The sequence below is a fragment of the Amorphotheca resinae genome (genome assembly GCF_003019875.1).
Source record: "Amorphotheca resinae ATCC 22711 unplaced genomic scaffold M430scaffold_13, whole genome shotgun sequence".
Taxonomy (NCBI): domain Eukaryota; kingdom Fungi; phylum Ascomycota; class Leotiomycetes; order Helotiales; family Amorphothecaceae; genus Amorphotheca; species Amorphotheca resinae.
In genome coordinates, this window is record NW_020194483.1 from 504,773 (window position 1) to 531,411 (window position 26,639).

At 49.1% G+C, this 26,639-nt stretch overlaps 8 protein-coding genes across 8 annotated transcripts; 3 read left to right on the plus strand and 5 right to left on the minus strand.

The window, feature by feature from the left end:
- Positions 1-1,561: 1,561 nt before the first annotated feature.
- M430DRAFT_110089 (hypothetical protein) lies at positions 1,562-7,496 on the plus strand (the record flags this gene model as incomplete). The annotated part of the gene is made up of 13 exons (XM_024861329.1): positions 1,562-1,918; positions 1,982-6,384; positions 6,433-6,516; positions 6,567-6,581; positions 6,632-6,664; positions 6,807-6,821; positions 6,881-6,919; positions 6,969-6,983; positions 7,041-7,076; positions 7,125-7,185; positions 7,232-7,266; positions 7,341-7,406; positions 7,463-7,496. The coding sequence occupies 13 exons, from the start codon at positions 1,562-1,564 to the stop codon at positions 7,494-7,496; spliced, it is 5,193 nt and encodes a 1,730-aa protein (XP_024717004.1).
- A 1,116-nt stretch (positions 7,497-8,612) lies between these two features.
- M430DRAFT_109981 (hypothetical protein) lies at positions 8,613-10,250 on the minus strand (the record flags this gene model as incomplete). Its single annotated transcript, XM_024861321.1, has 5 exons — positions 8,613-9,000; positions 9,046-9,740; positions 9,791-9,868; positions 9,923-10,048; positions 10,101-10,250. 5 exons carry the CDS (start codon positions 10,248-10,250, stop codon positions 8,613-8,615), a joined length of 1,437 nt encoding a protein of 478 aa, XP_024717005.1.
- A 214-nt stretch (positions 10,251-10,464) lies between these two features.
- M430DRAFT_147399 (hypothetical protein) lies at positions 10,465-11,224 on the plus strand (the record flags this gene model as incomplete). The annotated part of the gene is made up of 3 exons (XM_024863061.1): positions 10,465-10,748; positions 10,805-10,822; positions 10,872-11,224. Exons 1-3 carry the CDS (start codon positions 10,517-10,519, stop codon positions 11,222-11,224), a joined length of 603 nt encoding a protein of 200 aa, XP_024717006.1. The 5' UTR covers positions 10,465-10,516.
- A 1,519-nt stretch (positions 11,225-12,743) lies between these two features.
- Positions 12,744-14,082, minus strand: M430DRAFT_187466 (hypothetical protein). Its single transcript, XM_024863941.1, has 2 exons — positions 12,841-14,082; positions 12,744-12,784 (listed from the first exon to the last, which is right to left on the minus strand). The coding sequence occupies exon 1, from the start codon at positions 13,891-13,893 to the stop codon at positions 12,844-12,846; it is 1,050 nt and encodes a 349-aa protein (XP_024717007.1). The 5' UTR covers positions 13,894-14,082; the 3' UTR covers positions 12,744-12,784; positions 12,841-12,843.
- A 3,638-nt stretch (positions 14,083-17,720) lies between these two features.
- M430DRAFT_61775 (hypothetical protein) lies at positions 17,721-18,300 on the plus strand (the record flags this gene model as incomplete). The annotated part of the gene is made up of 2 exons (XM_024868945.1): positions 17,721-18,133; positions 18,199-18,300. Coding segments are annotated over 2 exons (448 nt in total), but the record flags the coding sequence as incomplete, so codon positions are not given.
- A 236-nt stretch (positions 18,301-18,536) lies between these two features.
- Positions 18,537-20,418, minus strand: M430DRAFT_147406 (hypothetical protein). Its single transcript, XM_024863062.1, has 3 exons — positions 20,271-20,418; positions 19,620-20,211; positions 18,537-19,557 (listed from the first exon to the last, which is right to left on the minus strand). The coding sequence occupies exons 1-3, from the start codon at positions 20,348-20,350 to the stop codon at positions 18,775-18,777; spliced, it is 1,455 nt and encodes a 484-aa protein (XP_024717009.1). The 5' UTR covers positions 20,351-20,418; the 3' UTR covers positions 18,537-18,774.
- Positions 20,419-21,580: 1,162 nt separating this feature from the next.
- M430DRAFT_31326 (hypothetical protein) lies at positions 21,581-23,928 on the minus strand (the record flags this gene model as incomplete). Its single annotated transcript, XM_024866029.1, has 6 exons — positions 21,581-22,348; positions 22,408-22,915; positions 22,966-23,183; positions 23,233-23,463; positions 23,517-23,786; positions 23,848-23,928. 6 exons carry the CDS (start codon positions 23,926-23,928, stop codon positions 21,581-21,583), a joined length of 2,076 nt encoding a protein of 691 aa, XP_024717010.1.
- A 1,918-nt stretch (positions 23,929-25,846) lies between these two features.
- On the minus strand, positions 25,847-26,554 carry M430DRAFT_187501 (hypothetical protein). The gene is made up of 3 exons (XM_024863942.1): positions 26,455-26,554; positions 26,317-26,372; positions 25,847-26,262 (listed from the first exon to the last, which is right to left on the minus strand). Exons 1-3 carry the CDS (start codon positions 26,483-26,485, stop codon positions 25,984-25,986), a joined length of 366 nt encoding a protein of 121 aa, XP_024717011.1. The 5' UTR covers positions 26,486-26,554; the 3' UTR covers positions 25,847-25,983.
- Positions 26,555-26,639: the final 85 nt, after the last annotated feature.

Below are 26,639 nucleotides of genomic sequence, written 5' to 3' on the forward strand. Positions count from 1 at the left end.
TTCTGGAAACATCTGCCTTATATCAAGTAGAATTTCCTTGTTCATCTTATCTCATTATACTAACCATTCAAACTCATTACGTTAATTAAAGCATATAGTCCAACTTGACTACCTCTGAATATCAGTATCATCAATAGGGTTTCATGCTGTGATGGGATTTAGAACAATCGACATCTAACAAACAAGCCTGTCTCAAGCTAGACATGAGACTCAAGCCTTTGTTTATCAAGCAAATCTCCTGAATGACAGGTATTAGCCCTCTTAGTGCACCTACTGCAAGAAACATCCAGATTAAGTAGAGATACCACCACCATGTTCTATCAGATATCTATATGAATGTACCTATATGTACCACCAACTCCAATAGTTAAATAGAAAAGGGGTTTCCACTCAATGCCCATTCTTGCTATATATTTCTCTACCTTTTCCTGATCTTGATACACGTCCATTCAACACTGCAGTCCCATAAAAATCAAAAGAACAAGAAGACGATGGGCGTTCAACAGCTGGTCACGTGCTTCAGGGGATGAAAGGATGAAACGGGAGTATACAAGCGGATTGTGAGAGCTCGTGGGGGGAACAAGAACGAGGTCACCATGAATACGATGCAGTTTATGACCAAGTTCATTTTTGAAGCAGCGTATAGCTATGTCTACGTTGGATATTGGACCTATGCCCGGCTTGCAGCGGCGTCAAATAGGAGTGAGGGAGAGGAGAAGAAGTTAAAGGCTAGGCACAATGACTATAGGAACCGCAAGAATGGGGTATAGCTGTTCATGAGAAATAATTCACTTACTCTCATGGATATTTCGCATTTGTAGGGAATATAGGTGGTCAGAAGCTGGTACTCTATACCTACCTTACCAATGTAGGTAGGCAGTGCCGTCTCAACGTTCTAAGCTGAGGCGGCCAGATAGAAGGGTAATCAAAACCTTCGCATAATGATAGTTGATCTTTGCCGTGTGTGCGGATGTGTGTATAAAAAGGAAACATACATACTCATCAGAGCAGTTGAAACAGAATATTCACTCGACCTATTGAAAGGAAGAAGGGCATAAAACAGAACAATACCTCAGGTATCCGTACGCGACCAGGATCTAACTAACGCGGAGTTCCTTTTTCGGTTAGCGTGACTTGAGCCTCACCTCGCTCACCTTCGCGCTTTTCAAACCAGCGGCGTCCAGCACAACTCATCGACCCTCAACTCCTCCAACACACAGGAATCGCGCGTTGTGCATCGTGCATTCCTCTTCGCAGTTCTTTCTTTGGAGAAAGACGTCCTACAACTTCTCTTTGCCATCATCGTCGCGCCACTGGATCTTCCACGGTCAGAAAACTGAGGTTACCAACAGGCCTTGCGCCTTTGGCTGCCTTCAGCAGCATCGCGACAACATCAGTCTTCTCCCATCGTATCCCATAGAGCTGCCTCGTCAGTAATATCGGCTTCGATATCTGACAAGCTTTCGAGCCGACCTGCAGATACGGTTGCGCCTCCGAGGACGCCTTTGTCCTAATCCCTCGTTCGCCACACCACTTCGGTTCGAAACAACCGGCCTTCATCATGGCGAATCTCAACTTTGCGCATTCAGATGCGCCTCTGCGCACGATCCAGGAGATACAGTTCGGTCTGCTGTCCCCAGAGGAAATCAAGAACATGAGTGTTTGCCATGTTCTCTATCCTGAGACCATGGACGACAGTAAGACGAAGCCTCGAGAGCAAGGGCTCAACGATCCTCGACTCGGATCCATCGACCGACAGTACAAGTGTGCTACCTGCGATCAGAATATGTCAGAATGCCCTGGTCACTTTGGACATATTGAGTTGGCAAAGCCTGTTTATCATCCTGGGTTTATCAAAAAGATCAAGAAGCTGCTGGAGATGGTCTGCCACAATTGTGGCAGAGTGTTACTAGACAGAGTCAGTTTGCCCGCATAGCGTGGTAGATCTTCTTGTGCCCTTGTGCTAACATCACAAACTCAGAGTAACCCACAGTACAAAGCAGCCGTTGCTATTCGAGATCCGAAGCGCAGATTCGATACAATCTGGCGACTTTGCAAGCCGAAGATGATCTGTGACAGCGATGTGAATGTGAACGAGGATGAGTTCAATGGCGACCCGAAGGAGGCTGCGAAACGATCTCATGGAGGTTGCGGAAATACCCAGCCAGAAGTGCGCCAAGTTGCTTTGCAGCTCTGGGGAACGTGGAAAGTCCCAAAAGATGAAGATGGTGAGGGTGTGCAGGCCGAAAAGAAACAAATCACTCCAGAGATGGCACTACAAGTCTTCCGAAACATCTCTACGTCTGAGATTTATGATCTCGGCTTGAGCAACGACTATGCTAGGCCAGAGTGGATGATTATCACGGTCCTCCCAGTTCCACCTCCGCCTGTTCGCCCGAGTATCTCCATGGATGGAACTGGCCAGGGTATGCGAGGAGAGGACGATTTAACATACAAGCTGGGTGATATTATCCGAGCAAATGGTAATGTCCGCCAGGCCCAGCAGGAAGGTTCTCCGCAGCACATTCTCCAAGACTTCGAGGCTCTACTCCAGTACCACGTTGCTACATACATGGATAACGATATTGCTGGCCAGCCACAAGCTCTGCAGAAGTCGGGAAGACCTGTGAAGTCGATCCGAGCCCGTCTAAAGGGTAAGGAGGGCCGACTTCGTGGTAACCTGATGGGGAAGCGTGTTGATTTCTCTGCACGTACTGTCATTACTGGTGACCCGAACTTGTCTTTGGACGAAGTTGGTGTCCCAAGGAGTATTGCCAGAACCCTCACTTACCCCGAGACGGTCACACCGTATAACATCAGTAAGTTGCACCAGCTGGTCCAGAACGGACCGAACGAGCACCCGGGAGCCAAGTACGTCATCCGCTCTGATGGAACTCGTATCGATCTTCGACATCACAAGCGCGCAGGCGCAATCTCATTGGAATATGGCTGGAAGGTTGAGAGACATATCATTGATGGTGATTTTATCATCTTCAATCGTCAACCCTCGTTGCACAAGGAGTCTATGATGGGTCACAGAGTTCGAGTAATGCCTTACTCGACTTTCCGACTCAACTTGTCTGTAACCTCACCATATAACGCTGATTTCGATGGCGATGAAATGAACCTGCACGTCCCTCAGACCGAGGAGACTCGGGCTGAGATTATGCAGCTCTGCATGGTTCCTCTCAATATTGTCTCTCCTCAACGCAACGGTCCTCTGATGGGTATTGTTCAAGATACTCTGGCTGGTGTTTATAAGATGTGCCGACGCGATGTCTTCTTGACGAAGGAACAGGTCATGAACATCCTGCTCTGGGTACCTGAATGGGACGGGGTGATCCCACAACCGGCGATCATCAAGCCTCGCCCGAGATGGACAGGAAAGCAGCTCATCAGCATGGTTATACCCAAGATTGTGAACCTTCACGTGCCCAGCGAATCACGCGAAGATGCTCCATTGAAGGACGACGGTCTTCTGGTACATGGCGGAGAACTCATGTTTGGTCTTCTGACAAAGAAGAATGTCGGAGCTACTGGAGGTGGAATTATCCACATTATCTTCAATGAGCAAGGCCCGGACGCCGCTATGGCCTTCTTCAATGGTTGCCAGCGAGTTGTCAATTACTGGCTACTCCATAATGGCTTCAGTATTGGTATTGGTGATACGATCCCAGACAAAAATACCATCGAGAAAATTGAAGAGGCTATTTTGGAGCAGAAGAATGAGGTCGCTAAACTCACTGCTATGGCTACTGCTAACGAGCTCGAATCTCTCCCCGGTATGAACGTTCGTGAGACCTTTGAGAGTCAAGTCTCCAAAGCTTTGAACACCGCCCGTGATAAGGCTGGTACAAGGACCGAGGCCAGTTTGAAGGACATCAACAATGCCGTACAAATGGCTCGGTCTGGTTCCAAGGGGTCTACTATCAACATCTCGCAGATGACTGCCCTTGTGGGTCAACAGTCAGTAGAGGGCAAACGTATCCCCTTCGGATTCAAGTATCGAACTCTCCCACATTTCACCAAAGACGATTACTCCCCGGAGTCGCGTGGTTTTGTTGAGAACTCGTATCTTAGAGGCTTAACACCAACCGAATTCTTCTTCCACGCGATGGCTGGTCGTGAGGGTCTCATCGACACAGCTGTTAAGACCGCCGAGACTGGATACATCCAGCGACGTCTTGTCAAGGCGCTTGAAGATGTCATGGCTAAGTATGATGGCACAGTGAGAAACTCTCTGGGCGACATCGTTCAATTTGTTTATGGCGAAGATGGCCTCGATGGTGTTCACATTGAGAAGCAGCGCGTCGATCACATCAACATGTCTGACAAAGATTTTGCCAAACGCTATCGTCTTGATGTCATGGACGAGCGGAACCCGATTTCCCCTGATCTTCTAGAACATGCAAACGAGCTTGCTGGCGATCTTACAGTTCAACAATTGCTGGACGAAGAATGGGAACAACTGAAGGCTGATCGCAAGATGTTGCGTGATGTCAACTTCAAGAAGAAGGACGAAGAGATGATGCAACTTCCCATGAACGTCGTCCGAATCATTGATAGTGCTAGAAGACTCTTCAAGGTAGACGAGTCTCAACGAAGTGATTTGCACCCTGCAGAGGTTATTCCACAGGTGCGGCAGCTGCTGGACCGCATGGTTATCGTTCGCGGTGACGATGAGTTATCCAAGGAAGCTCAGCTCAACGCAACGCTGCTGATCAAAGCTCAATTGCGTTCACGTCTTGCTTTCAAACGTGTTGCTTTACAAATGCGGCTTAACAAGCTGGCATTTGCCCACGTCCTTGGAGAACTCGAGAACCGCTTTACGAGAGCTCTCGTCAACCCTGGAGAGATGGTCGGAGTCCTCGCTGCGCAGTCTATTGGAGAACCCGCCACGCAAATGACACTTAATACCTTCCATTTTGCTGGTGTCTCTTCCAAGAACGTCACCCTAGGTGTTCCTCGTCTCAAGGAAATTCTTAACGTCGCCACCAATATCAAGACACCCTCCATGGTCGTTTACCAAGAGGGTGGTGACGCGAGCCAGGCGTCCGCAAAGCAGTTGCGTAGCGCCGTCGAGCACACCAATTTGCGCTCAGTTACCTTCTCTACGGAGATCTACCACGATCCAGACATCATGGCTACTAATATTCCTCAAGATCTTGATATGGTGGAATCCTACTTTATCATCCCTGAGGAGAGCCACGACTCACCGGAAAATCAATCTAGATGGCTTCTTCGTCTTACTCTCGACCGCCAAAAGATGTTGGATAAGGGCTTGAAGGTTGATGATGTTGCAATGAAGATCAAGGAGAACTATCCCAAAGATCTTGCTGTCATCTTCAGTGATAACAACGCGGAGGAGCAAGTCATTCGTATCCGAATGATCAAGCAGAACGACTCCAAATACGAGGATGACGAGATCGAGGAGGATATTATGTTGAAGAGACTCGAGGCCCACATTCTCGATACCCTGACTCTACGCGGTGTCCCGGGCATCGAGCGAGCATTCTTAAACAAGGAGACTAAGCTCATCGAGACTCCTGAGGGATCACTTCTGGCAGACAAGAACGATCCTCGCTGCGAAGAGTGGTACCTTGATACCAGTGGAACTGCTCTGGCTCAAGTATTGACGGTTCCTGGTGTGGACACGACACGCACATACTCCAATCACTTCATCCAGGTCTTTGAGGTTTTCGGTATCGAGGCTACTCGATCAGCATTGATGCGTGAGCTGACTCAGGTGTTGGCTTTCGATGGATCTTATGTTAACCATCGCCATCTCGCTCTGCTTGTTGACGTTATGACCTCTCGCGGCCATTTGATGGCGATTACTCGTCATGGCATCAACCGTGCTGATACTGGAGCTTTGATGAGATGTTCTTTCGAGGAAACCGTCGAAATTCTTCTCGAGGCTGCCGCTGTTGGTGAACTCGATGATTGTCGTGGTATCTCCGAGAACGTCATGCTTGGCCAGCTGGCTCCTATGGGTACTGGTGAACTCGAGGTCCTTTTGGATCCAAAGATGCTCGAGACCGTTATCTCTGATAATGGTAGAATGAACCTCATGCCTGGCCTAGCTGTCAAGGGCGCTGATGGCGGTGCTGCAACTCCTTATGACAGTGGCTCTCCTTTGGCCGAGGGAGGATTCCTTGGTACTCCCGATTATGAAGCATCTTTCTCCCCAATTATCACTGGTGGTACAGCTGAACCCACTGGGTTTGCCACAGAGTATGGCAGCACGATTGGTGGAGGCTTTGGTGGAATGAGTCCTTACTCGGGAGCCAAATCCCCAAGTGGGGCTGGCTACTCTCCATCCAGTCCTTTCAGCTCGTCGCCGGTTTCTCCAGGTTTCTCACCCACATCACCTGGCTATAGCCCGTAAGTTCTACCTGTTTGATCTCACTGGGATTTTACTAATATCAATAGGACATCCCCAATGATGGGTGCTACGAGCCCTGGCTATGCTGTATCTCCGAGATTCTCTCCTGTATCGCCTGCATTTACGCCAACGTAAGTAACCAAACCCAATTCTGTAAATTGAAGTGCTAACATCTATATAGGTCTCCTGCATACAGGTATTTATTACTTATCAATCATATTATTTCTGCTGCTAACATAGGCCTAGCCCTACTTCTCCGTCATTCGTTTCACCAACAAGGTTCGTATTCCCCCAGCAAGGAGCTTGTCTCCAGACAACTCCTTTTCAGAAGAAAGTTGCTAACTTACAAGCAGTCCATCATACTCTCCAACGCAAGTTTTCCTTCCCCCAAATTACATCTATTGCTAACTTTTGTCAACAGGAGCCCCAACTATTCGTATGATCTTCTGCACCCGCCCTCTTTCTCTCTTGGTATTTTTGCTAACTTCCTCCAAGTCCAACGTCTCCGAACCTGCATGGTTCACCTACTTCACCGTTAGTCTCCCCCCTCCTGAATACTGTGATTATTGCTAACTCTTCCTAGGTCGTACAGTCCAACGTAAATATCATTCCTATCCCGGACCATCAATAATGTCCAATTGCTAACTATCAATAGATCTCCTTCGTACTCACCAACTAGTCCGAACTATAGGTATGTCATTTATCGTACACGTCTTTTCCATCTGCTAACTGCGAAAAGTCCTACGAGTCCAAACTTTACCGGTACCAAGACATCACCTGGTTCAGGATTATCTCCAACGGTTTGTAACTCGATCCTAATCCAAGAACATGTCTGACATCCAACAGAGCCCTGTCTATAGCCCTAGTTCTCCTAACTGGAGGTATGTATTCCCAATGAGAATTAGAGCCAAGGCGTCATCTTCATATGTAATCGTGAATCTGACATTCCTTTCAGTCCTACCAGTCCACAACACCAAGGTGCTGTTACTTCTCCCAAGTATTCACCAACATCACCATCATAGTGAGTCAAACAGTGCATCCTGCTCTACATGTTCATATCTAACTAATATGACGCAGCTCGCCAACCAGCCCTCAATTCTCTCCGACGTAGATATCTCCAATCCCTTTCATTTTAGGGCTACGCTGACGGTCTTCAGATCTCCTCGTTGAAATTGAGAATCGGTCTTACCCTCTAATGTATCAACAACGTCTAAAAAAGATTCTGCATCAGGGTTTCATGGAGTTTTCGGATCTGTCCATTAGCATTTGGTTTCACTGGCGTCTGGGGGAAGCATTATGCCGTCAATTAAAAGGGAGGAAGCTGCGTTGTCTTCATATTTTTGTTTTACAGCCAACCCAAAATTGTACTAGGGCTGAGTTTTCGAGAGAAGTGTTTTGCGCACAGCATACGGAATTGACGATGAAGACGCAGGGGAAGATTCTCATAGATGTGTATAATCAAGATGCATTTATGAACAGCTGCAGTCCCGTGGAGTGATGTGATAAGTCTTTTGAACTTCCTTGCTACTTTGCCCGTTTTAAACCCCTGTATCCATCCCCAACTCCCAGACGCCGTCTTAGCCTTGACAGCTTGCAGGCCCTTCGAGCCTAGAATCAGAAGTTCATCATCAAAGTGCCCCCTGTTCGCTTTCCCACCTAACCTTATATACTGAACATATTGCCTTACTATCTAATAATTCTCCGGCTGTTTGTTTAGGTATCTTTTCATCTTACCAACTTGTATCTTGTTTCCCTGCAACATAACACATCATCGCCTGAATGATTCAAATCGACTACCACGGCGCTTGATAGACCCAAGGTAATAAAATGGATTTATCAGGTCTTCTAGATAGATGGGATTATTAAGAGGAGTTGTAGGTAGGGTTTAGATAAAAGAAGTACCTTAGACGTTTCTGGTCAGAGGAGTGGATATTCTTCTGGATGCAAGCCTATATATCACGTGAACAATGGTGATATCAAACCCAGGGCAGTCTTGTCTCATGTCTAGCCAGTTTTGAATACCTATATAAAAGGACACTTTACTTACACTTTCCGACCTTAGTTCTATAGGCATCTATATCTCTACTACACATACGACGCCCTCACAAAAAATTCAACACGATAGGAAAATTTTTATGAAGAGGATCTCTATGTGTACAAAACAAGCTGCCCGAGAAAACACATGATACACGACGAGGAAAGTCAACCACTCCACCCGTCGACTCCCCTACGCATTCCTCGACATATCGTTGCGAATTCTGTTATAGTCGAGGAGGCCGTCGATTGAGCCAACGGCGCTGATAACGATATCCTGATCCCATAGCTTTCGTTGAGCAAAGCTCATTACATCCTTCTCAGTGATAGCATTGACAACACGCTCGATCTCCTCTGGACCCATGCGTCGGCCGGTGGTGATGATCTGTCGTCCGATGTCCTCGGCCACGGCGGTGGTACCGTCGAGAGAAAGGAGAATAGATGCCTTCAGTTGAGCCTTGGCACGCTCGACTTCGGCCTCGGTGACATTGTATGATAAGCGAGACCATTCGCGGAGGGTGAAGTGGACGAGATCATCAATGCGAGTGAGCTTGTCGCTGACGAGGTAGATACCCCAGAGACTATTAACGTTAGCTTTGCATAGTAGAGCGTTGAATAATACCTACCCAGTGTCACTGTAGCTGGTTGAGAAGCTCATGAAGCTGTTGGCGAGGTCGTTCTTGTGGACGAATCCACTGAGCTTGCTACCAACGTGAGGAGCGTTGCCCATAGCCTTGTCCCAGTTACCAACAATAGCTTGAGTAACCAGAGCAGTGAAGTAGTCGTCATCCTTCCAGCTGACACCCTCCACGGCAATAGCAATGTTGGCAGTAGGGATGGTATCATCACGGATTCGAATCTCCGAGCCGATGAAGTCGGGCTTCCGCTTCTGGGCCGCAGCGACGGCAGAGGCAGCGCTGGTAGGTGGTTGCGTTGGGAGGCCAGAGAAGTGCTTCTCAGCAAGCTCAACGAGCTGCTCGTGGGGAACGCCACCCGCACCGACCAAGACCATTCGATCGGCAGTGTAGTTGGTCTTGATGTAGTTGACCAGGTCGTCTCTTTGGATGCTCTGGATGTTCTCGGCAGGACCCAGGATTGTACGTCCCAGAGGTTGTCCTTGGAAAGCGGTCGCATGAAGATGGTCGAACACAACCTCCTCCAGTTGCTTGTCAACCTCTTCGGATTCTCTCAGGATCACGTCACGCTCGCGCTCGATCGCTTGGGTCTCGAGTTTCGAGTTTTGGAGGATATCGGAGAGGATGTTGACAGTCGCCGGAACATCAGAGTTGAAGGCCTTGGCGTAGTACACGGTGTTCTCACGCTGTCGATGGATCAGTAGAGGTTCCATTGTCCCGGAGCATCATCACTTACTGATGTGTAAGCATTCAGGTGGCCACCCATGTTCTCGATCTCGAGCTCTAATTGATGTTGCGTTCGGTTGGTGGTGCCCTGGTACCGCTGTCAGCTGCTAATGCGATGTCCTCGAGCTCAATTGACGCATACCTTGAAGGCAAGATGCTCCAGGAAGTGAGCTGTGCCGTTGGTTCTGTCCGTTTCCGCGCGAGACCCAGCATCAATCCAAACACCAACCGTCGACGTCTGCGCCCAGGGCGAGTGCTCAGTAGCAACCTGTGGCAAGTCAGCAGCCATGCTTTTGCCCTGTCGCAGCATTCAGGCTTACCGTCAAGCCATTGGAAAGCGTTGTTGATTCCGTCTTCACGCCATTTTTCACCACAGGGGTCGCAAAGCCTCTCTTCAGAGGAGCGACGGCATTCAGACCGCGGCCACGCAGCCCCTGGGAGAGGTTCAAAGCTAATCGCCGGGACGCCATGGGGGGAGATGTGATGGGGAGGAGATGGGGCGGTTTTAGAGGTGACTTGAAGTCAAGATCGTGACATTGGAATTGGGATGCCGGTTGTTCCCTTCAGATTTATCGAGGCTAGCTCTCGACCAATCAGCGCTCTCCCGATTACTTTAGGTAAGCCAACGGCTAGCCGAGGAATTGCTTCCGGGAATCAGCGACGACATTCAGATGCTCCTTTGGTCATGATCAATTGTTGAAGAACATCTCAGCTGCTCCAGAACCTTTTGCTCACGATGGCTTCATTTGTTCGCCCAGCACTGCTCAGGCAGACCGGCCTGGCCTCTGCCTCCACGCGCGCCTTTTCGACAAAGCTCGCCGCCGGCGTCTCCCACAGCAAGCCAGCCGCTTCCGTCCTCTCCAGACAGGCAGTGCGCAGTGCCTTTGCCAAAGATGCTCTGCCCAGCTCAATGCGAGTGGCAGCGTTCCACGCAGGTGGCCGCCAGCAGATTCTTCCTCCACTGCCTCGTAAGCTTGACACTTCTCGCCCCCGCGCCGGAATCCAATTGCTAACTATCTCGCAGAGTCCATTCACGGCACTGGTATGCATTCTTGCCTCTGACACGTCAAGCTCCTTCTAACTTTCTGTAGTCAACGACGCAGCTCCAGTCCCACCGTCAGACCCATCCCACGGCTCCTACCACTGGACATTCGAGCGTCTCATCTCTGCCTCTCTCATTCCCTTGACGATCGCCCCCTTCGCATCAGGATCATTGAACCCCATGACTGACGCTATCCTCTGCGGAGCGATCCTCATCCACTCACATATTGGTTTCGAGGCCCTCGTCATCGACTACATCCCGTCCAAGCGATTGCCCAAGATAAGATTGCTCTTCTGGTGGGGACTCCGAGCTGCGACAGTGTTGGTTGGCGTCGGATTGTACGAGTTCGAGACGAACGATGTTGGCGTCACAGAGGCTATCAAGAGGATCTGGACTGCTTAGGGCTCTATGAAGGAGATTGTATTTATTTTTGGTCCAAGAATCGGTGCAGTACATAAAAAGGAAAATGCCGGGGTAGTGTCTCGAGCTATTCCCCGTGCAGATTGTATGTGCTCTTGATGTAGTAAATAGATGGGAATGGTTCTATGTGATTTTCGTTCCTCGAAGTAACATCATCTTCGCCCCTTTGTGTGAACTTCTATGGTCTGTAGTATTCAATACATGCTATTCCATCCTGTCAACCCAGGAAGGCTTGTAAGCCGCAAAGTCCCGAGCTCAACAAGACCATCCTTTTCACATTGAAGTTCAACCGTTATAAGTCCGACTATCACAACATTTTACATGCCGTATATACATTTCAAACCTCTCCATTCCTATCTACATCTTCTTAACGATCAAGATCATAGTTTTCAAAGACCTAGCTTTCTTCCTCTCTCTAGAGTAAATCTTGTGTGTTTGTTTACAGGATGACGCCGATAAACGACTCGTTCGTTAGACGGATATAATCACTTACTTACCTTACCTTACCTTCTACTACAAAACGCATCAAATCCCTACAATCCCGATTTCAAACTTGATGAGAAGTTTCAAACCTACTTTATTACATGTTATAAGTATGGAAACTCGAGGATATTCGAGATTATCCATCAATCAATCCTTTGGTTCGTTCGTTCATCAGCTTTTCATGACACAACGCAGCTAATACCTCTCGAAATATCACTCATGAATGAATGAATGATCCTGTCATCAAGTAAAAGTAGGGGATGCTATTCAGAGGTATGTATCAAGATACCGCCGTGGAATATCAGGGAATGCGTTATGGCGAGGATACAATCAATCAATTATCTGATGGATTATAGTGAGGTCATGGTTGCGTAGGTAGGTAGTTGGTGATGGGACATATTGAATTCTCCATCTACTCTTTGGGGTAGAGAGATTATAGATAGATACAGGATGGGAAAAGGAGGACGCATTCCCATGGGTTCTTGTATGTTCTAATGGTATTCATAGATGGTCATGGCTTGGACGAATGAGAGCTGGTTGGTAGTTGCCACAACGACGCGAAGGGGTATTGTTGGCAGATGTGAAGAGTGAGAATGGAAAGAATAATGCTGCCCGGATTTATACTATTTATGAAATGAAAAGTCTTCCTATTATGTACGGTACAAAGCGGGGTCGGCCTTGGACAATGGAAAGTCAGTAGATAGGTTCACATGCAATACCCCACGGTGGAGATTCGAATGATTCCAATATCAGCATATTTGGTAGAGCGAGTTCACTCGGATCTCATTTTCGTGCTTGGCGTTGGAAATAGCTCACAGTGGAAGGCTCGCTTGGGGGAATATTTTGTCACACGCCTGATCACATAACTCGGTGTTTGAGTTCAAAAATGGAAGCAATTGGACTTAGCCATTGGACTCCGCATTAGCGGCGGGGTGGCCTTTCTTATTCATGGATACCTACACGAATACTACTAAATACCCGGGAAGCCAAGGATATGTACTGCATGTCGTGATTGGGAGGATGGTCGTTGCCATAGGGCTTAGTGCTTAGTGCTTAGTGCTTACTGAAAAGAGATATCAGCACAACTGCAGTGTGTTTGGAGCATCAAAACCAACCTTTTATAGATTCGAAATCTTCAAGACAGCCTTTCCGAAGTTCTTGCCTTGCAACATACCGACGAATCCCTCCGGCCCATTGTCGATACCATCGGTGACGCTCATCTTCGCTTTGATACTGCCCTCATGGAGCCACTTGCTGACATTCTCATCCCGCTCTTTCTCGTACACCGGGCCCATGTTCTTATCGTATACAATGAAACCCTTCATTGTTAACCGCTTTGATACAATCAACCAGATGTTCTTGATGCCGTATTTCTCCTCATCGGGCCTGTTGTATTCGCTGATCATTCCACAAGCCACGATTCTTCCAAAGTCGTTCAGAGCATACAGTGCGGCCTCGAGATGCTCGCCGCCTACATTTTCGTAGTAAATATCGATTCCATTTGGTGCCAGGCGAGTCAGGGCATCCAACGGCTTCTCTTTCTTGTAGTTGAAACCCCCGTCGAATTTCAGTTCATTGAGGATGAAGTCTAACTTGTCGTCAGAGCCAACGGACCCAATAACACGAAGCCCCTCGCGCTTTGCAAGCTGGCCAACTAATTGACCAACGGCCCCTGAAGCGGCCGAGATGAAAATGGTCTCTCCCTTGACAGGCTTGCCAATTTCGTACAACGAGGAGTACGCGGTCAATCCGGGCATTCCCAATGCCCCAGTCCAAACCATGGGGTCAAGGTTGTATGGGTTCTCTATCTTCTTGAATGAGTCCGCCTGCTCCTTGGAAATAGCCGAATATTCTTCACATGGGATGCCTCCGTGTACGAGATCTCCTGGCTTGAACTTTGGGTTGTCCGACTTGAGGACCTTGGCAACAGTACCGCAGTCAATGGGCTTGCCCAGCGTGAAGGCAGGAACGTAAGATTTGATGTGCGCTTCACGCATGCGGCCTCGTTGATAAGGATCGAAGGAAGCGTAGATGTTCTTGGTCGTTAACCCACCAGCCGGCGGTGCTTGCTCGACGTCGAACTGTCGGGTCTCGACGGCCAGGTGCTCCCCCGGCACCGGCAGTCCGGTTGGGATTTTCTTGAAGAAGATACCCTTGTTCTGAACCATTGTCGCGGTGTTATGTATGTTACTTAAGGATTGGGCTGTGAGTGTGCGGTTTGAAGGGAGTCCTGCGGAGTGTAGAACAAAGAAAAGCAGCAAATACCTGGTTATATATCATAAGACATACCTGCCCCGCCGTACCTATGGAGGGGAATAGGTAGCCGAGACCAATAAGGAGAGCTTACATATCATATCGTCGAGTAGTCGGCATCGAAATTTCGAGCAAGATAATGCCCATGCCCTGCCCATGACGGAACACTGTTAAAGCGCCAGTCCACCGCCCACCACTACGCGCCGCCGCTCATGATTACAAAACAACGTCTGCCGGTTTCTGCGCAAGCGACATGCCACATGTCATGCACAATCATTAGACATGATTGATATATGAGGCACGGGCACGTTGTGTATGGTACGGTATATATGGCATGGGCCTATGGCGCTCTTCTTCGCAGTTCGCCCCCGATCCATCTATCTCTGCGTATCTCCGAAAGATCTGCGGACATAGAGTGCGGACTCAGGAGAGACAGCCGTGAAATGCGAATGATGTATTTGTCAGGTGGATGCTGCGAAGGACCGAAGGTGAAAAATGGATACCGTTACGTAGCCTTTTTGAGCTTTGCAATCAGCATGTTTACCAGCGAGTCTGCCACGGGCAACAAAATACCATGTTATTATTCATCAACCGAGTGCAGGAGTTGCCGCTGCTCTCGTTTCCGTTGCCTGGAGGACCGCAGCTCCATCAGCGAGCTAAACACTTGTTCGAGGAGGCTCTAGTCGAGTCGAGTCGAGTCGAGTCTATTGTCGACGACGGAGGTGTGGATCTAGTACTTGGAGGGGCTCATTGTGCGATTAGGATTCCATCCACGATATCAAAATACAAGTAACAGAGATCGGACGACAACATAAAGAGAAGAGTGAGTGAGGATCTTGTTTATATATTCGAGGCTGGTTCTTGTCGTGGCACTGAATGTCGTGTTGCGGCAAATCCAGCTGTATCGATCATGTGATTGTCAGCTCGCCTAAGACAACGACACAATATTCATAAGGTACTTGGTACCTTACTCTGTATGTATGTCAGCGTCTTGAAATTCTATTCAGGGTGTCTTTGGAAGATGTAGATTACTACATACAGATCTACTTAAAGTTAAGTATGCGTGCTTATACAAGTCACGTGCCTGCAACTTCCCTTAAAATATCCAAGGTTTGGCGGGGTTTATCACCATCAACTACCCCCTTACCCCCAATTATCAAGTTCAGCAGCCAAGTATTCTCCTAGTTGCAACGGCATACGCAACAATACTACTTGCACAAATGTCAGAGACTATCCTCTCCTAGCCCTTGGTTTTTATGGGCTCAAAAGATCATCCAAGTGCTGCAGCCTGCCGCATAAGACCCCCTGGTTTATTGCTCGCGGAGTCGCGGGTTTGTGCCTTCAGATGAGATACTCCTTGTATCAATTTCCAACATCTGTTTAATTTCTCCTTCTTTGGCTCGTCGTCTAAAGCTGTCGGCCTCCTCCGGAAGTCCGCTAATCATGTCCTTGCTGTCGCTGGGCTTCTCCAACCGTGGCCCAGGGGGCAGCAGCGCATCAACATTTCTAGTGCCTTGCCCAGACCCTACCCTTACGGGGATCAGAGCGGTTCATTTGTAGATGTTCAGTTTCTGGCTCGAGTCCCCTTTCTAGTGAAGGTCCTGCATCTAGCCGCTACGAACAATCTCATTGCTCTTCTCACACATCACGATGAACATGCACAGACCCGCCATTGTATCACTTCGAGCCACCACATGGGAGAACCGATAGGCGGAAGGCCGCGAGTGCTGCCGTGTTCTCCTGATCCATGGTGTTTCCTTAATATATCCTCAGCCATTCATTTGCGAAGGAGGGAATGGTCCCTTTTGGGCGGTCGTTGAGAATCGGACTCGACTAGAGGCTGATATGTATATCCTGCTGCCGCGGGGCTGCAATGCAACCTTTTTGAGAGCGTCAGGTCTAAGCTTCTTGCGAGGTGGACTACCGTATTCTTGACTCCTTGGGCGCAGCATGGAATGCATGCGCATCATCACTATCAGCGTAAGCAAGTCGCCGTGACACGCGTTGCCAAGCGCGCCATCCGCATTCCTGCTTCATACATACTCTTCTTCAAGTTACTGCCGTATTGGGCGATATTGGGTTTGTATTCAAGTATCCCACAGATTCGGCTTTGACCTCTCGGCTTACATCTAATATCGTACTATGGTATACCGAAAAGCTCGTGGTTTCAAGCCTATCAGACATGCGCAGGAGTTCACCAATCCATCCGGAAATATAGTCCTCATTATCCAGCTTCCATCTCCTCTGGATTACCGCATCAGTACATACATAGCTGATGCCTTACCCCCGTCATGTTGCTCCAAAAGACCGGCTGGCGCACCAAGCAATGGCTTCCTCATCGAAGAAGTGGCAATGACAGTTTGGAAGATACCGTCGATATTGTGGAGTCTCACCGCATAGACAATACATCGTCCACGCACTTTTCCAGAAGATTATCATGGTTATCACAAAATTCGCCAGCTACGCTAGCACAGCGAAGGGCTAGCAGTAGCTCATCGACGGAATATCCAGCACTACCGCAACCTACTTCAACTGCTCATTCGTCAGCGAGTTCTTTGTCCAGTTGCGACTGTGATGCGAATACGGCTTCAATTGATTCTTTGTCTAGACCCGAGTTGGCTCCAGCAGCCTCAGAGGTCCTTTGTCCCCCGAAATTATGCTCGACGACCACCTGCAGTGATGCCGGAACCTGGCGCCTCGTACTCTCAGAAACTCCTCTCTCGCGCTCACCAAATTTATGCTCGGTGAGTATCGATACGAAGGAATCTGTAGGGACCACGCTTTCTACTCAGGCGACTTTAGATATCCTAGAAGCCCTTTCAATCGATCCTCTTCGCAATGGTAGGACGCGCACACAAAACATTCAAAATACGGATGACTCAAATATGGATATATCTTCAGATAAAGTGGAACTACTGGTTCGAGGGACTGGCCAAGCACTCCAGGCTCGTGATATTTCCCCAGCTGATAGGAAGGCTGCGATCCAAGATGGCTTTGACAGAAATATCACTGCTCCAATATATCACACTCCTTCGATCCCTCATGATGTCTTGAGAAAGCAACCGAGCTTGCCAATCCCGAAGCCAGTCTCAGCGTCGAAGGGAAAGCGAAGGATATTTCGCCGGGGAAAGATACATTCGCTAGGACGAGAAGTGTCAGGCGCCATACTTCACCCATCTTCAGGTGTACTTGCGCGATGGACAGATCCTACGACTAATATGGCTGACATCTCCAGTGGGAAATTTTTCAAATCAGAAGTGGACGAGATGTTGACATCGGGTAGGATGCAACAGTTGAGGAAAGTCGCAACGTTTGAAAATGGTCCTAAAACACTAATGAGGTCCACACATAGCACTGAGATAGATGGAACGACCAGAACGGATCCATTTCCCTCACGCGGCTCCCCTTTTTGCATACGTGCACAAGCCCATCAACCTCCATTTCCGAGCCCTATCCTACCACCGCCAGCAATTCCTCCACTAGATATTCCTGGCAAAAGGTACAGAGATGGCAATGCGACGTTTTCCAACGTACCAGCCAGTGACACTAGGATGGTATTCAGAGACCTCGGCTTTCCCGCCCCAAAAAATAGACAAAACCATCGTCCACCTTCCCGTGGGGCTCCTTTTTTGCCAACCATCCCCGAAATCTCCCCACTGGTGCTTAGCCTACCACAAAGTAGCTCACCGCAAAGTGCCCTCGCTGATACCGATCCTGGTCTGTCACTGCCTACCGAGCCGGGGCTGGCACCTAGCTGTATAGCTCTCTCTTCAACACCATTCACTCTGACGTCTCCTCTATTTCGCCACGGGCCTATCCGCCTAGAGCAGAGAAAAAAGAAATCGTCTCTGGAAAAGGAAGCATTGGACTGGACAGCGTTCCAAATAGCTATTTTGGGAACAACAGATGAAGATCACGAGGGAAGTGACGAGGCTCAATTAGATGAGGCTGAGTTGGATGACATTACGCTATGGTTTTCTGATTTCGGATTCGGAGTGGGAAGACTGGTGAAGGAAAAGCCGAAGAGGAAACGGATCAAGGTATATCTGAAGGATGGAAACGCGCAGAAAAGGACATGGAGGGGAAGATTGGGAAAAGACATTGTAATAAAAGACGACTTGGAAGAAGTTCCTATCGAGGGCGTAAAAACGGATGGTGAGTCCGTAGAAAGCCTACCTTTAAGTCCGATGCTGGATCTAACTCCTTCATGTCTACATAAGGAAGTTATCCCGATGGGGTACAATCTCGGACATGATATAGAGGATTTCCTGAAATGGGAGGTGCAGCATGTGCAGCAGAGTCTGCTTTTGGAATCCGATTGAATTGGACTGTTTCTCAAAACATGCTGCCCGGTACTAGATGTGTATTAGGCACATTGTTGATTATGTAGTTACATGTCCGTATCTGTCTGTTCTATAAGTTTGTATTCTGTATTTGTACACTGTCCTTAATAAAGATTGATTGATTTAAGAGGTTGCAATAAGTTGTAAAGCCTAGCTGACGTTTTAGAATCTAACGTGTCACTTGGAATGATAGGTTAGTGGAAAAGAGGTACTTTGCCCATCTTGATTCACAAGATTTATTACTAACAGGAAGTAATAAAATTGCTTCTATCCGTTCGTCTCCTATATACGTTCTTAAACAAATATCTAGTCTTCAAACCCTGTAGTGTAGAATTCTAACCATGATCGTGTCTTCATGTATATATAGTAGTGAAGAGAGGTAGTAAAACGAAGAATGAAGCTGCAAGGGTACCTTAAGACCATGATGCATCCAAAGCCTCAGATCAAAAAGCATCAATCAGCACTCCTACCCTCCATCTTCCAGCTCTCAAAATCAAATCCGAGCTGCTCCAACGTCGTGATCTGAAGTCTATTCTTGCCCCAGGCTCTGGACGCGCTCTTGATACCGGGAATCCGTTCTCTGATCCACTGTTCCTTCGCGCCCCAGTACGGCGGGATCTTGCCGACGCCATCGTTCTCGAGCTTGGGATCCCGTGTCGCGGAGAGACTCCAGGCGTGTAGATCGTTGATGTATTGCGCGTCGGCTGGGAAGCCGAGGATGTGGAAGGATTTCCCGGCGCCGTGTTGCGCGATCCGGGATTTTTCCCAGGAGAGCATCTCGGAGGAGGAGGGGAGCGAGAGACGACCTGAGAGCACGCGCGCGATCACGGCGCCTTGGCTTTCGGAGATGGGGAATGGGACGATGCGTTGGGGGAGCGCGATGAAGGATAGGGTTGGGTTGGGACGCCAGAATATTTGGCGGTAGAGACCTTCTGTACGCTCACCGGTTGTGACGATGGGTGGCTTGAGGTGCTTGAGGAAGGGGAAGGAGTAGAGATAGCCGGTGCAGAAGACGACCTTGTCGACGTTCTTGAGGAGATGGCCATTGGTGAAGCGGACGGCGCGATCCTGGATGATGAATTCTGAGATTTCAGGTAGGATGGTGGTGGTAGGATCGCTGGTGGGTGTTAGTGGCCAGTCCGCTTTCACGGAGATGTAAAGGGGGAGTTCTGATGTTGTTGATATCTGGGCGGATATGTCAACTCCAGATGCGTTGTTGCCGACGACGACTACTTTCTGGGTTTCAATTAGCTTTCTGCTCCATGTGATACCGTAACACTGAAAACAGGAGAGGCTACCTTTGACTTATATTCCTCGGGTCTCCTGTAGAACTTGGAGTGAGTTATTGCTTTTGGATAAGCCGAATTCCACTCTCTGATACCTGCAATATCTGGTATGTACGGATCGTCGTAGTGTCCGTTGGCAACGACGACCCCGTCAAAAGTCGAATTCTTCTCCTCTTGAGTTTTGATATCTCTTGTCTTGACTGCCCACTTGCCACTATCAACAGGCTCCACGTCTATCACCTGGGTGCCCAGAGTGATGAGTGGTCGAATATCGTCGGCATAGCGTTCAAGATATTCCCTGACTGCAGTATGATGAGGAAACAAAGAGCTACCCTTAGGGAACGGGAAATCAGAATAGTTCATGATCGTATGTGGGATATTCGTATCCAAGTCATCATAAACCGGCGAGATGTATTTGACCGTAGGTCCTTCCGGGCCATGCTTCACTACTGGTTGAGTTGGCACTTGACTGGGCCTTGTTTTTGGAACCATCAGGTCCCGGTACATCCCATTCTCGTCTGTTCCCGGATTCCATACTCCGCCGACACTCTCTCGTTGCTCGAAGACTTGGATTTTGGAGAATGCCTTCTCCGCCACGAGATATCTAGGAATATTAGCTGTGGATCTACGAATAGGGACGAGGCGACGAGGGTGACAGCTCACTTGGCCGCAGCAAGCCCGCCAGGTCCAGCTCCAATGACTGCAACTCTTTTGATAGCAGTCCCAGAGCCAAGAGGCCCCATAGCGATTGGTATTGAATGTTAATTATATTTCTCCTAAACCAACCTTTTCTAGGCCTACTACCAAAAGCGGAAAAAAGACGTAACTATGCGATATGGATCATGACCGGGCAAATGGATGCCGATGTTGAAATACGATATAAACCCGAACTATGCACGGGCCCCAAGTCACGTGCTTCCCGAAGCTTTATCTGAGGTGTTTGCCACTGCTTTAATGTAACCAATAAGAGTGCCAGGGGTTTTGGCCAGATTAAAATCAAATCAATTTATCAAAGATTGGGACAGCGAGGATTCTCTAACTTAACTCTTACTATCGCAGTCACTATCAGACGACGGGGCTTTAAGGCCCGTGGGAGGCTCCCACTTGTGATATAAATTCTGGCGAGCATAGAAAGACTCTCCAGTAGTAAACGTAAACGATTCATTACAGCCATTCTCACCACCACAAGCAAATCAATCACTTTTCCTTTGGCCTACCTAAAGCCATTAATCGTTCGGTTGGCCAACTCTCACGCAATCGTCGGTTAATCAGCGTATGTATTGGGTGAGGGAGGGCAATACGCAAATCCGATCATATCCCGCCTGAGTCTTTTACTTCCCCTTTCATTACCTTAGGTACTTTGTATAGTAATCAAAAGACAGAAATTAGACTTATTTAAAAAGTTGTTGTCGAGATTATTAAAGACTTCTTACCTAGGTATCAAAAACAGTTCTTTAAGAAAAGCTAAGGGCATGACAATAAAACACGATTAGTGCCTTGTAAAAGTATATCTATCTATATACTCTCCTCTTATAGAGCTATCATTTGACCTTGAAATTATCTATATTAAGGTCAAAAGGAACTCTTCTGTTATCGTGATCTACCTATGATCGGATTTGCGTATTGCTGGTTTTTGCGTATTGCCCTCCCTCACCCAATACATACGCTGATTAACCGACGATTGCGTGAGAGTTGGCCAACCGAACGATTACACGAAATCTGGCGGTAACCTGGAAAAAACTAGTCGAGTCACGTGACCATTTATCAACCAACTCGCCAAAGCCCCTGAATCGGTACGCTCTTATTGGCTATAAATCAAAACAGCGGCAAACAGGGAGGTAGACAGCATGGTATGTTTAAACTTTTGGCCACAAGGGGAGAATTATCAAATTTTGAACCAATCATAATGTAGTAAATTATTTAAATCTAATCAATTATTCATCAAACCCAATCAAGTATCTAAAGATATGGGATTATTGCGCAACAACGCCTGTCTTCTCGCCGTCTATATCTTTACCCATTGGTGGGGTATCTGCGCCGTCATTACTACCCTCTTCTTTGCCTTCGATGTATGTAGCCTCGGGGCGGTGAAATTTGGACGGATGTTGTCCACGGATGTCGAGAATGATAGCTCGCATGGTCTCATACAGAGCCACTCGCCCTTCATACAGAGGGAAGAGACCCACGCAGAACAAGGACCCGAAGAGCCAGATAATACCAACGACCACCCATCCAGTGAAGAACGGCTTGGAGAATATATATCCCGTGCCGTACATAGGGAACGGCCAAAGGACGAGAAGAGCAAGAGCCATGAGGACAGTCATGGTCTTTGCGATCTTAGACGCGCGCGCGAGTGCCTTTTGCTCGGCTTCTTCTTCGGTGGCGGACACCGTCGCCTCTCCTGGAACGAGCTCGAGGTCAACATTCGCTGCGTCGGCCAAATCGTGATCGTCTGCCTTGCGGATTTCTTGCATCGAAACCCAATCGTACTTATCAACGCCGAAGATCAGGGTGAAGATCCCGATGTACATGATAGGGGAGAGGAGAGCCACGACATTGCCCGCCAACATAGGGTCGTTTGAGCCAGTACATGTAACATCAATGGTTCCGCAGGTCGTCTTGGCAGTAACAAGCCATGTAATAATGCCACTGGCAGTTCCAAGTGGCGGAGAAAGGGATGCTGCCCATTTATTCTGCCCAGACCACAAAAGTGAGAGGGAAGATGGGATAACGGCCGAAGACTAAATTTCCATCATTAGCAACTTTTCCGGACCCTTCTGAACAAGGGAAATAGACGTACGATTATAACCCCCATAAATAAGTACAACCACGAGATACCGATGCCACCGTAGTATAAACCCATGGAGAAACATGCCATGACCACGCTGAAGCAAACCACAGCGCTGTGGGACATATAAATCAGTCTCCGGCCGGAAGCGAGCGGATGGATATAGGTTTGGTAGACATCATAGGTAAAGACGGAAGAGACGGCAATCAACTCCGCAGAGGTAGCTGAAGTGACAGCCATGAAAATAATCAGAAGGGTGCAGACCGCACCAGGTGCTCCAAGGAGTGCAATGGAAGCATACGGCAACGCCAGACCCGCCGTGACCTCGGCATCAGACATCCGTAGAGGGTAGGTGGGAAAAGCAGGGTTGCTTTCAAGGGCAATGGCAGCAAGACCAAGGGTAGTGGCGCAAAGCCATGGGATGGCAAACCATGAAAGCCCTCCCATGATGTACCCCGGAAGAGCGTGGACGGGGTGAGCGGCAATTGCCTTGTTGTAATATCCGTTGTCCATGAAGACACTGCGATAACAATTAGAGCGACTTCAATACGAGATGGACGTATTACTTACGTTCCGAAGTTACCAATAAGGTTGATAACGAAGAAGATGGCCCCCTCCTTGCTTCGCATGGTCAAGTAGGAGCCTTCAGCATTGCCACTAACAGGATGCGCGGCAGCAGCCTTGACGAGAAGATCGTACACTGCGCCAGGAGATCCCAACATGTGGCCATTGGCGTATGTGGTGAATGCAAAGACGAAGATGATGATGATCAGGATAACGGTGTGAACCTGGAGAGCATGAGTATTTAATGCGCCACTAGAGCCGTTCGATGCTCACCCAATCAGTCAAGAATGTAGCCTTAATTCCTCCGAACATGGTATAAATTGCCACGAATATTGGCAGCAAGAAACAACCAGCTTGGGTGGGCATGCCGGTGAGGGCCGCGACGACGTCGGCACCCCCAGTCAACAACATCGCGGTCACGAGGATGTTCGTCATCAAACCAAAGGTTATGAAGATAGCGTGTGTGAATGTGCCATATCGAGCCTTGATAATTTCCAGAAAGGTCTACACCAGTTAGTAACCTCTCCAGGGATATTGACCTCACGTTGATAACTTACGTGGGCATTGGGCGCTTTCTTCTTCAACTCAATGGCGAGGGCGGAGAAGAGTAGAATTTGGACGGTAGCACCGCTGGCATACCAGAAGGGGCCGGAAACGCCATATTTGTATGCAACAGTGGAAGATTGAAGCAGGGTCGCTGCCCAGGTCCAAGACGAGACGACTGCAGATGCCACCAGACCAGACTTCACGGATCTACCAGCGGTGCTGAACATTTCAGAGGTCTGGAGCTCATTGTTGTAACGCTTGAGGGACCACGTGACGAAGATCTGGACGAGTCCGAAGTCAGCGGAGGGTGGTTGGGATGTGAAGAAGGCGGCTGAAGCTTACCATGCCCAGGGCGAACAAGGCGCCGATGCCGAGGACAACTCCATATCCCCAACCGACATTGAGAGGAGGCGCAACAGCCATCTCCGGTAGCAGAGGGTTTCAATGGCTGTACAAGGAAGGGATCGCGTCTACACGCTGTCTCCGGGGTGAATAGAAGCAGACTTGCGATCCAGAATGGTACAAGTGGTCAGACAGGGGAAGAAGGGGGAGGACAGGAGTGGAGGGAGAGAGATATATATATGTATATGTATTGTGTGTATGTCTGACTCTACGTATGTATAGATCTACTGCACCTGGGGTTATATATTGCAGAAGACGCCACACAAAACTATGAAGAGGCCTATTTCGGAGAGAGAGAAGAGGCAAGAGAGGGGAGGGAGAAGAAGAGACTAGGTAACGGGTGCTTCTGCATCGAGCCCTAGATCAAGATATTCTCTTGTTTCCGCGGGCTGGCACGACCTAACATTACCTATCTGTCGTATCGGGGGCTCATCGACGAGCAAGGCGCCCCAGGAACAAAACACGATGATTAATGTTGGCAGATATTATAGGAAGACGAGCAGAGATAGAGAAAGATAAGGTCGGGTGTGGTCGTGGGGCTCTATCGGCTGTTGCATGTTGCAGCTCTGTAACTCGCTGCCGGCACCTGCATCCCCACGAGGTATTCAGCGGGGGGGCCAGTGCAATTGGCGGACTGGGCCTAGGGAGAGCGGAAGCTGACACACCACGATCGTCAAGCGGAACAGGGACGGCCGCTGATTGGATGAGGGGGAGGAAGCAGCGGTGCTGATAAGGAGGGAGGGCGGAAGGGGACGGAGGAGGGGCGGGAGGAGGGCGGAGGAGGGCATGGGAGGACATTATCAGGGACATAAGAGAGGGACATAAGAGGACATAAGAAATAAAAGAGGGGCAACGGGGACCGGGGGGTCGGGACAAAATGCCCCACCTGGCGAGGGCCCCTGCGCCAAAGATGTGCTGCTCGACCTCTCACAGACTCACGGTTCATCGGGCCCCGCGATAAGGATCATGAAGGTGCGCGGACCAAGCCGATCGGCACTGCGAACTATTACGGCCCTTGCCGCATTGGGCAACTTTTTCCGCGCTGGACGCTCTAGCACGACTAGGGCGGCTGGGCAGGGCGCTCTCTACACTGCGCACAGCACTGAGAGTGAACTGCCGTGTGGGCCTTGCGAGGTGTGAGGTCTGAGAAGTCTCAGACTCTGAGATTCTGAGTTTCTGGGACTCTGAGACTAAAAGTACTGAGGTTGAATAGTGGAGTTGCGCCTTGCTCCGTAGGCACAGTCCAACAAACGCGCCTTGCCTACTACCACAGGGCTCGTACCTTACGGAGTAGTAATTATCAATCTCGCATGGTAATCTCTCCCACGCCCAATCACCCGCCGTGCCCCCAGACTCCTTGAGCCCTGTCCGACATCGCTGTCTGCATATGCCAGCCAATGAGAGCCCGCAGGAAGGCAATCATGGCAATGATAATGATACAATCAGTATCTTGGGCTTACACATACATATACATACATCGGATTGCGATTTGCTCTTCGCGCGGACATGCAAAAGAAACGAGGAACACCCCGGGAATAACACCCCCCGAGTGAAGGGAAGGGGAGGAAGCGTGCCATGTGATTGATACCAAAAATTCGCGGAGAAACGATCACTTGAGCATGCAAAAGAAAAAAAGAAAGGGAAAAAAAAAAGAAAGAAAGAAATCCAATGCATCCATATCCACGTCCACGTCCACACCGAGAGACGGCCCTCGCTGAGGTCACAACCTGGTGTAAGATGAGGCCAGACTCTGCGGAAAAAAAGCACCAGGAGAAAGAAAACCCCCATGTCTCCCACGCACCTTCAGACGGCCGGACAGATACAACGGGAGCTGAGCCTGCTACCCTGCTGAGCGGTGATTTCCGTTGGTTGAAACGACATTATATATTATTGCAAGGCCGAGAAGAAATCCCCATACCCCCCGTCCCATCCCGCGCCCATCAAACGCCGGCCCAGCAGGATGGTTATCCTAGGAACGCCGATACCCAACTCTTCTGCCTCCAATCAAGATTATGATAGTTCGCTGCTGCCTTTCAGTTTCCCTGTACCCCAAACGCTTCTCCAGAACCCCACGCATCATCCATACTGCATATGCGGCTGCTCTTTCGGTGGCCCACCTCCCCAACCTTGAGGCGGCCCAGGAGGCGGACCGCGGTTCTGCAAGGGCAGCGCCCCTCCGTTCTGCTGCATCAAGCGCATTTGTTCGAGGACGTCGCCCCGGTTTGCCAATGGCTGTGCGAAATTGCAGATGGAGCAGATGACATCCTCATAACCGTGTATGCTGAGTGGGAGGACCGGTACGAAGCAGAAGGTGAACCAAGGATGACGCTTGACCACCGAGGCCGACCAGTTGCCCTGATTCTGGTCAGCAAAGATGCTCAGGATATGGGTTTCAAATAGTGAACATACACAGTTATGGCACTGGCAAAGCAGTCCTTCAGCGCCTTGAAGCTGAGAGGAGAATTCTAGACTCAGATGTCATTAGCCAACCTGATCTCTCGCCGAGGAGGTGTGACGAAGCAGGGTTGGGCGCAAAAGGGGACATACCATGCTGCCCACAAGTAAAAACTATGCACATGGTGCCGCGATGATAGAAGACTTGTTGATAGAGGAGTATTGGAAGAGTTTACAATATTCCATTTCACGAGCGAGGAGGAATCCGCGTCATCGTCTCAATAAAGCTGTTGTGGCTGTGCTCGTCTCCATTTCCCCAGCCACAACCCCAGCTTGAT

What these genes read in the sequence shown, in the direction of transcription:
- M430DRAFT_187466 (XM_024863941.1), bottom strand. Translation starts at nt 13,893, where the DNA reads ATGGTTCAGAACAAGGGTATCTTCTTCAAGAAAATCCCAACCGGACTG.
- M430DRAFT_147406 (XM_024863062.1), bottom strand. Translation starts at nt 20,350, where the DNA reads ATGGGGCCTCTTGGCTCTGGGACTGCTATCAAAAGAGTTGCAGTCATT. An exon ending in GGCGGGCTTGCTGCGGCCAA is followed by an intron (nt 20,212 to 20,270) that starts GTGAGCTGTCAC and finishes TAATATTCCTAG; the next exon opens with ATATCTCGTGGCGGAGAAGG. An exon ending in CCGAGGAATATAAGTCAAAG is followed by an intron (nt 19,558 to 19,619) that starts GTAGCCTCTCCT and finishes ATTGAAACCCAG; the next exon opens with AAAGTAGTCGTCGTCGGCAA.
- M430DRAFT_187501 (XM_024863942.1), bottom strand. Translation starts at nt 26,485, where the DNA reads ATGTGCATAGTTTTTACTTGTGGGCAGCATG. An exon ending in TTTTACTTGTGGGCAGCATG is followed by an intron (nt 26,373 to 26,454) that starts GTATGTCCCCTT and finishes ATCTGAGTCTAG; the next exon opens with AATTCTCCTCTCAGCTTCAA. An exon ending in TTTGCCAGTGCCATAACTGT is followed by an intron (nt 26,263 to 26,316) that starts GTATGTTCACTA and finishes GACCAGAATCAG; the next exon opens with GGCAACTGGTCGGCCTCGGT.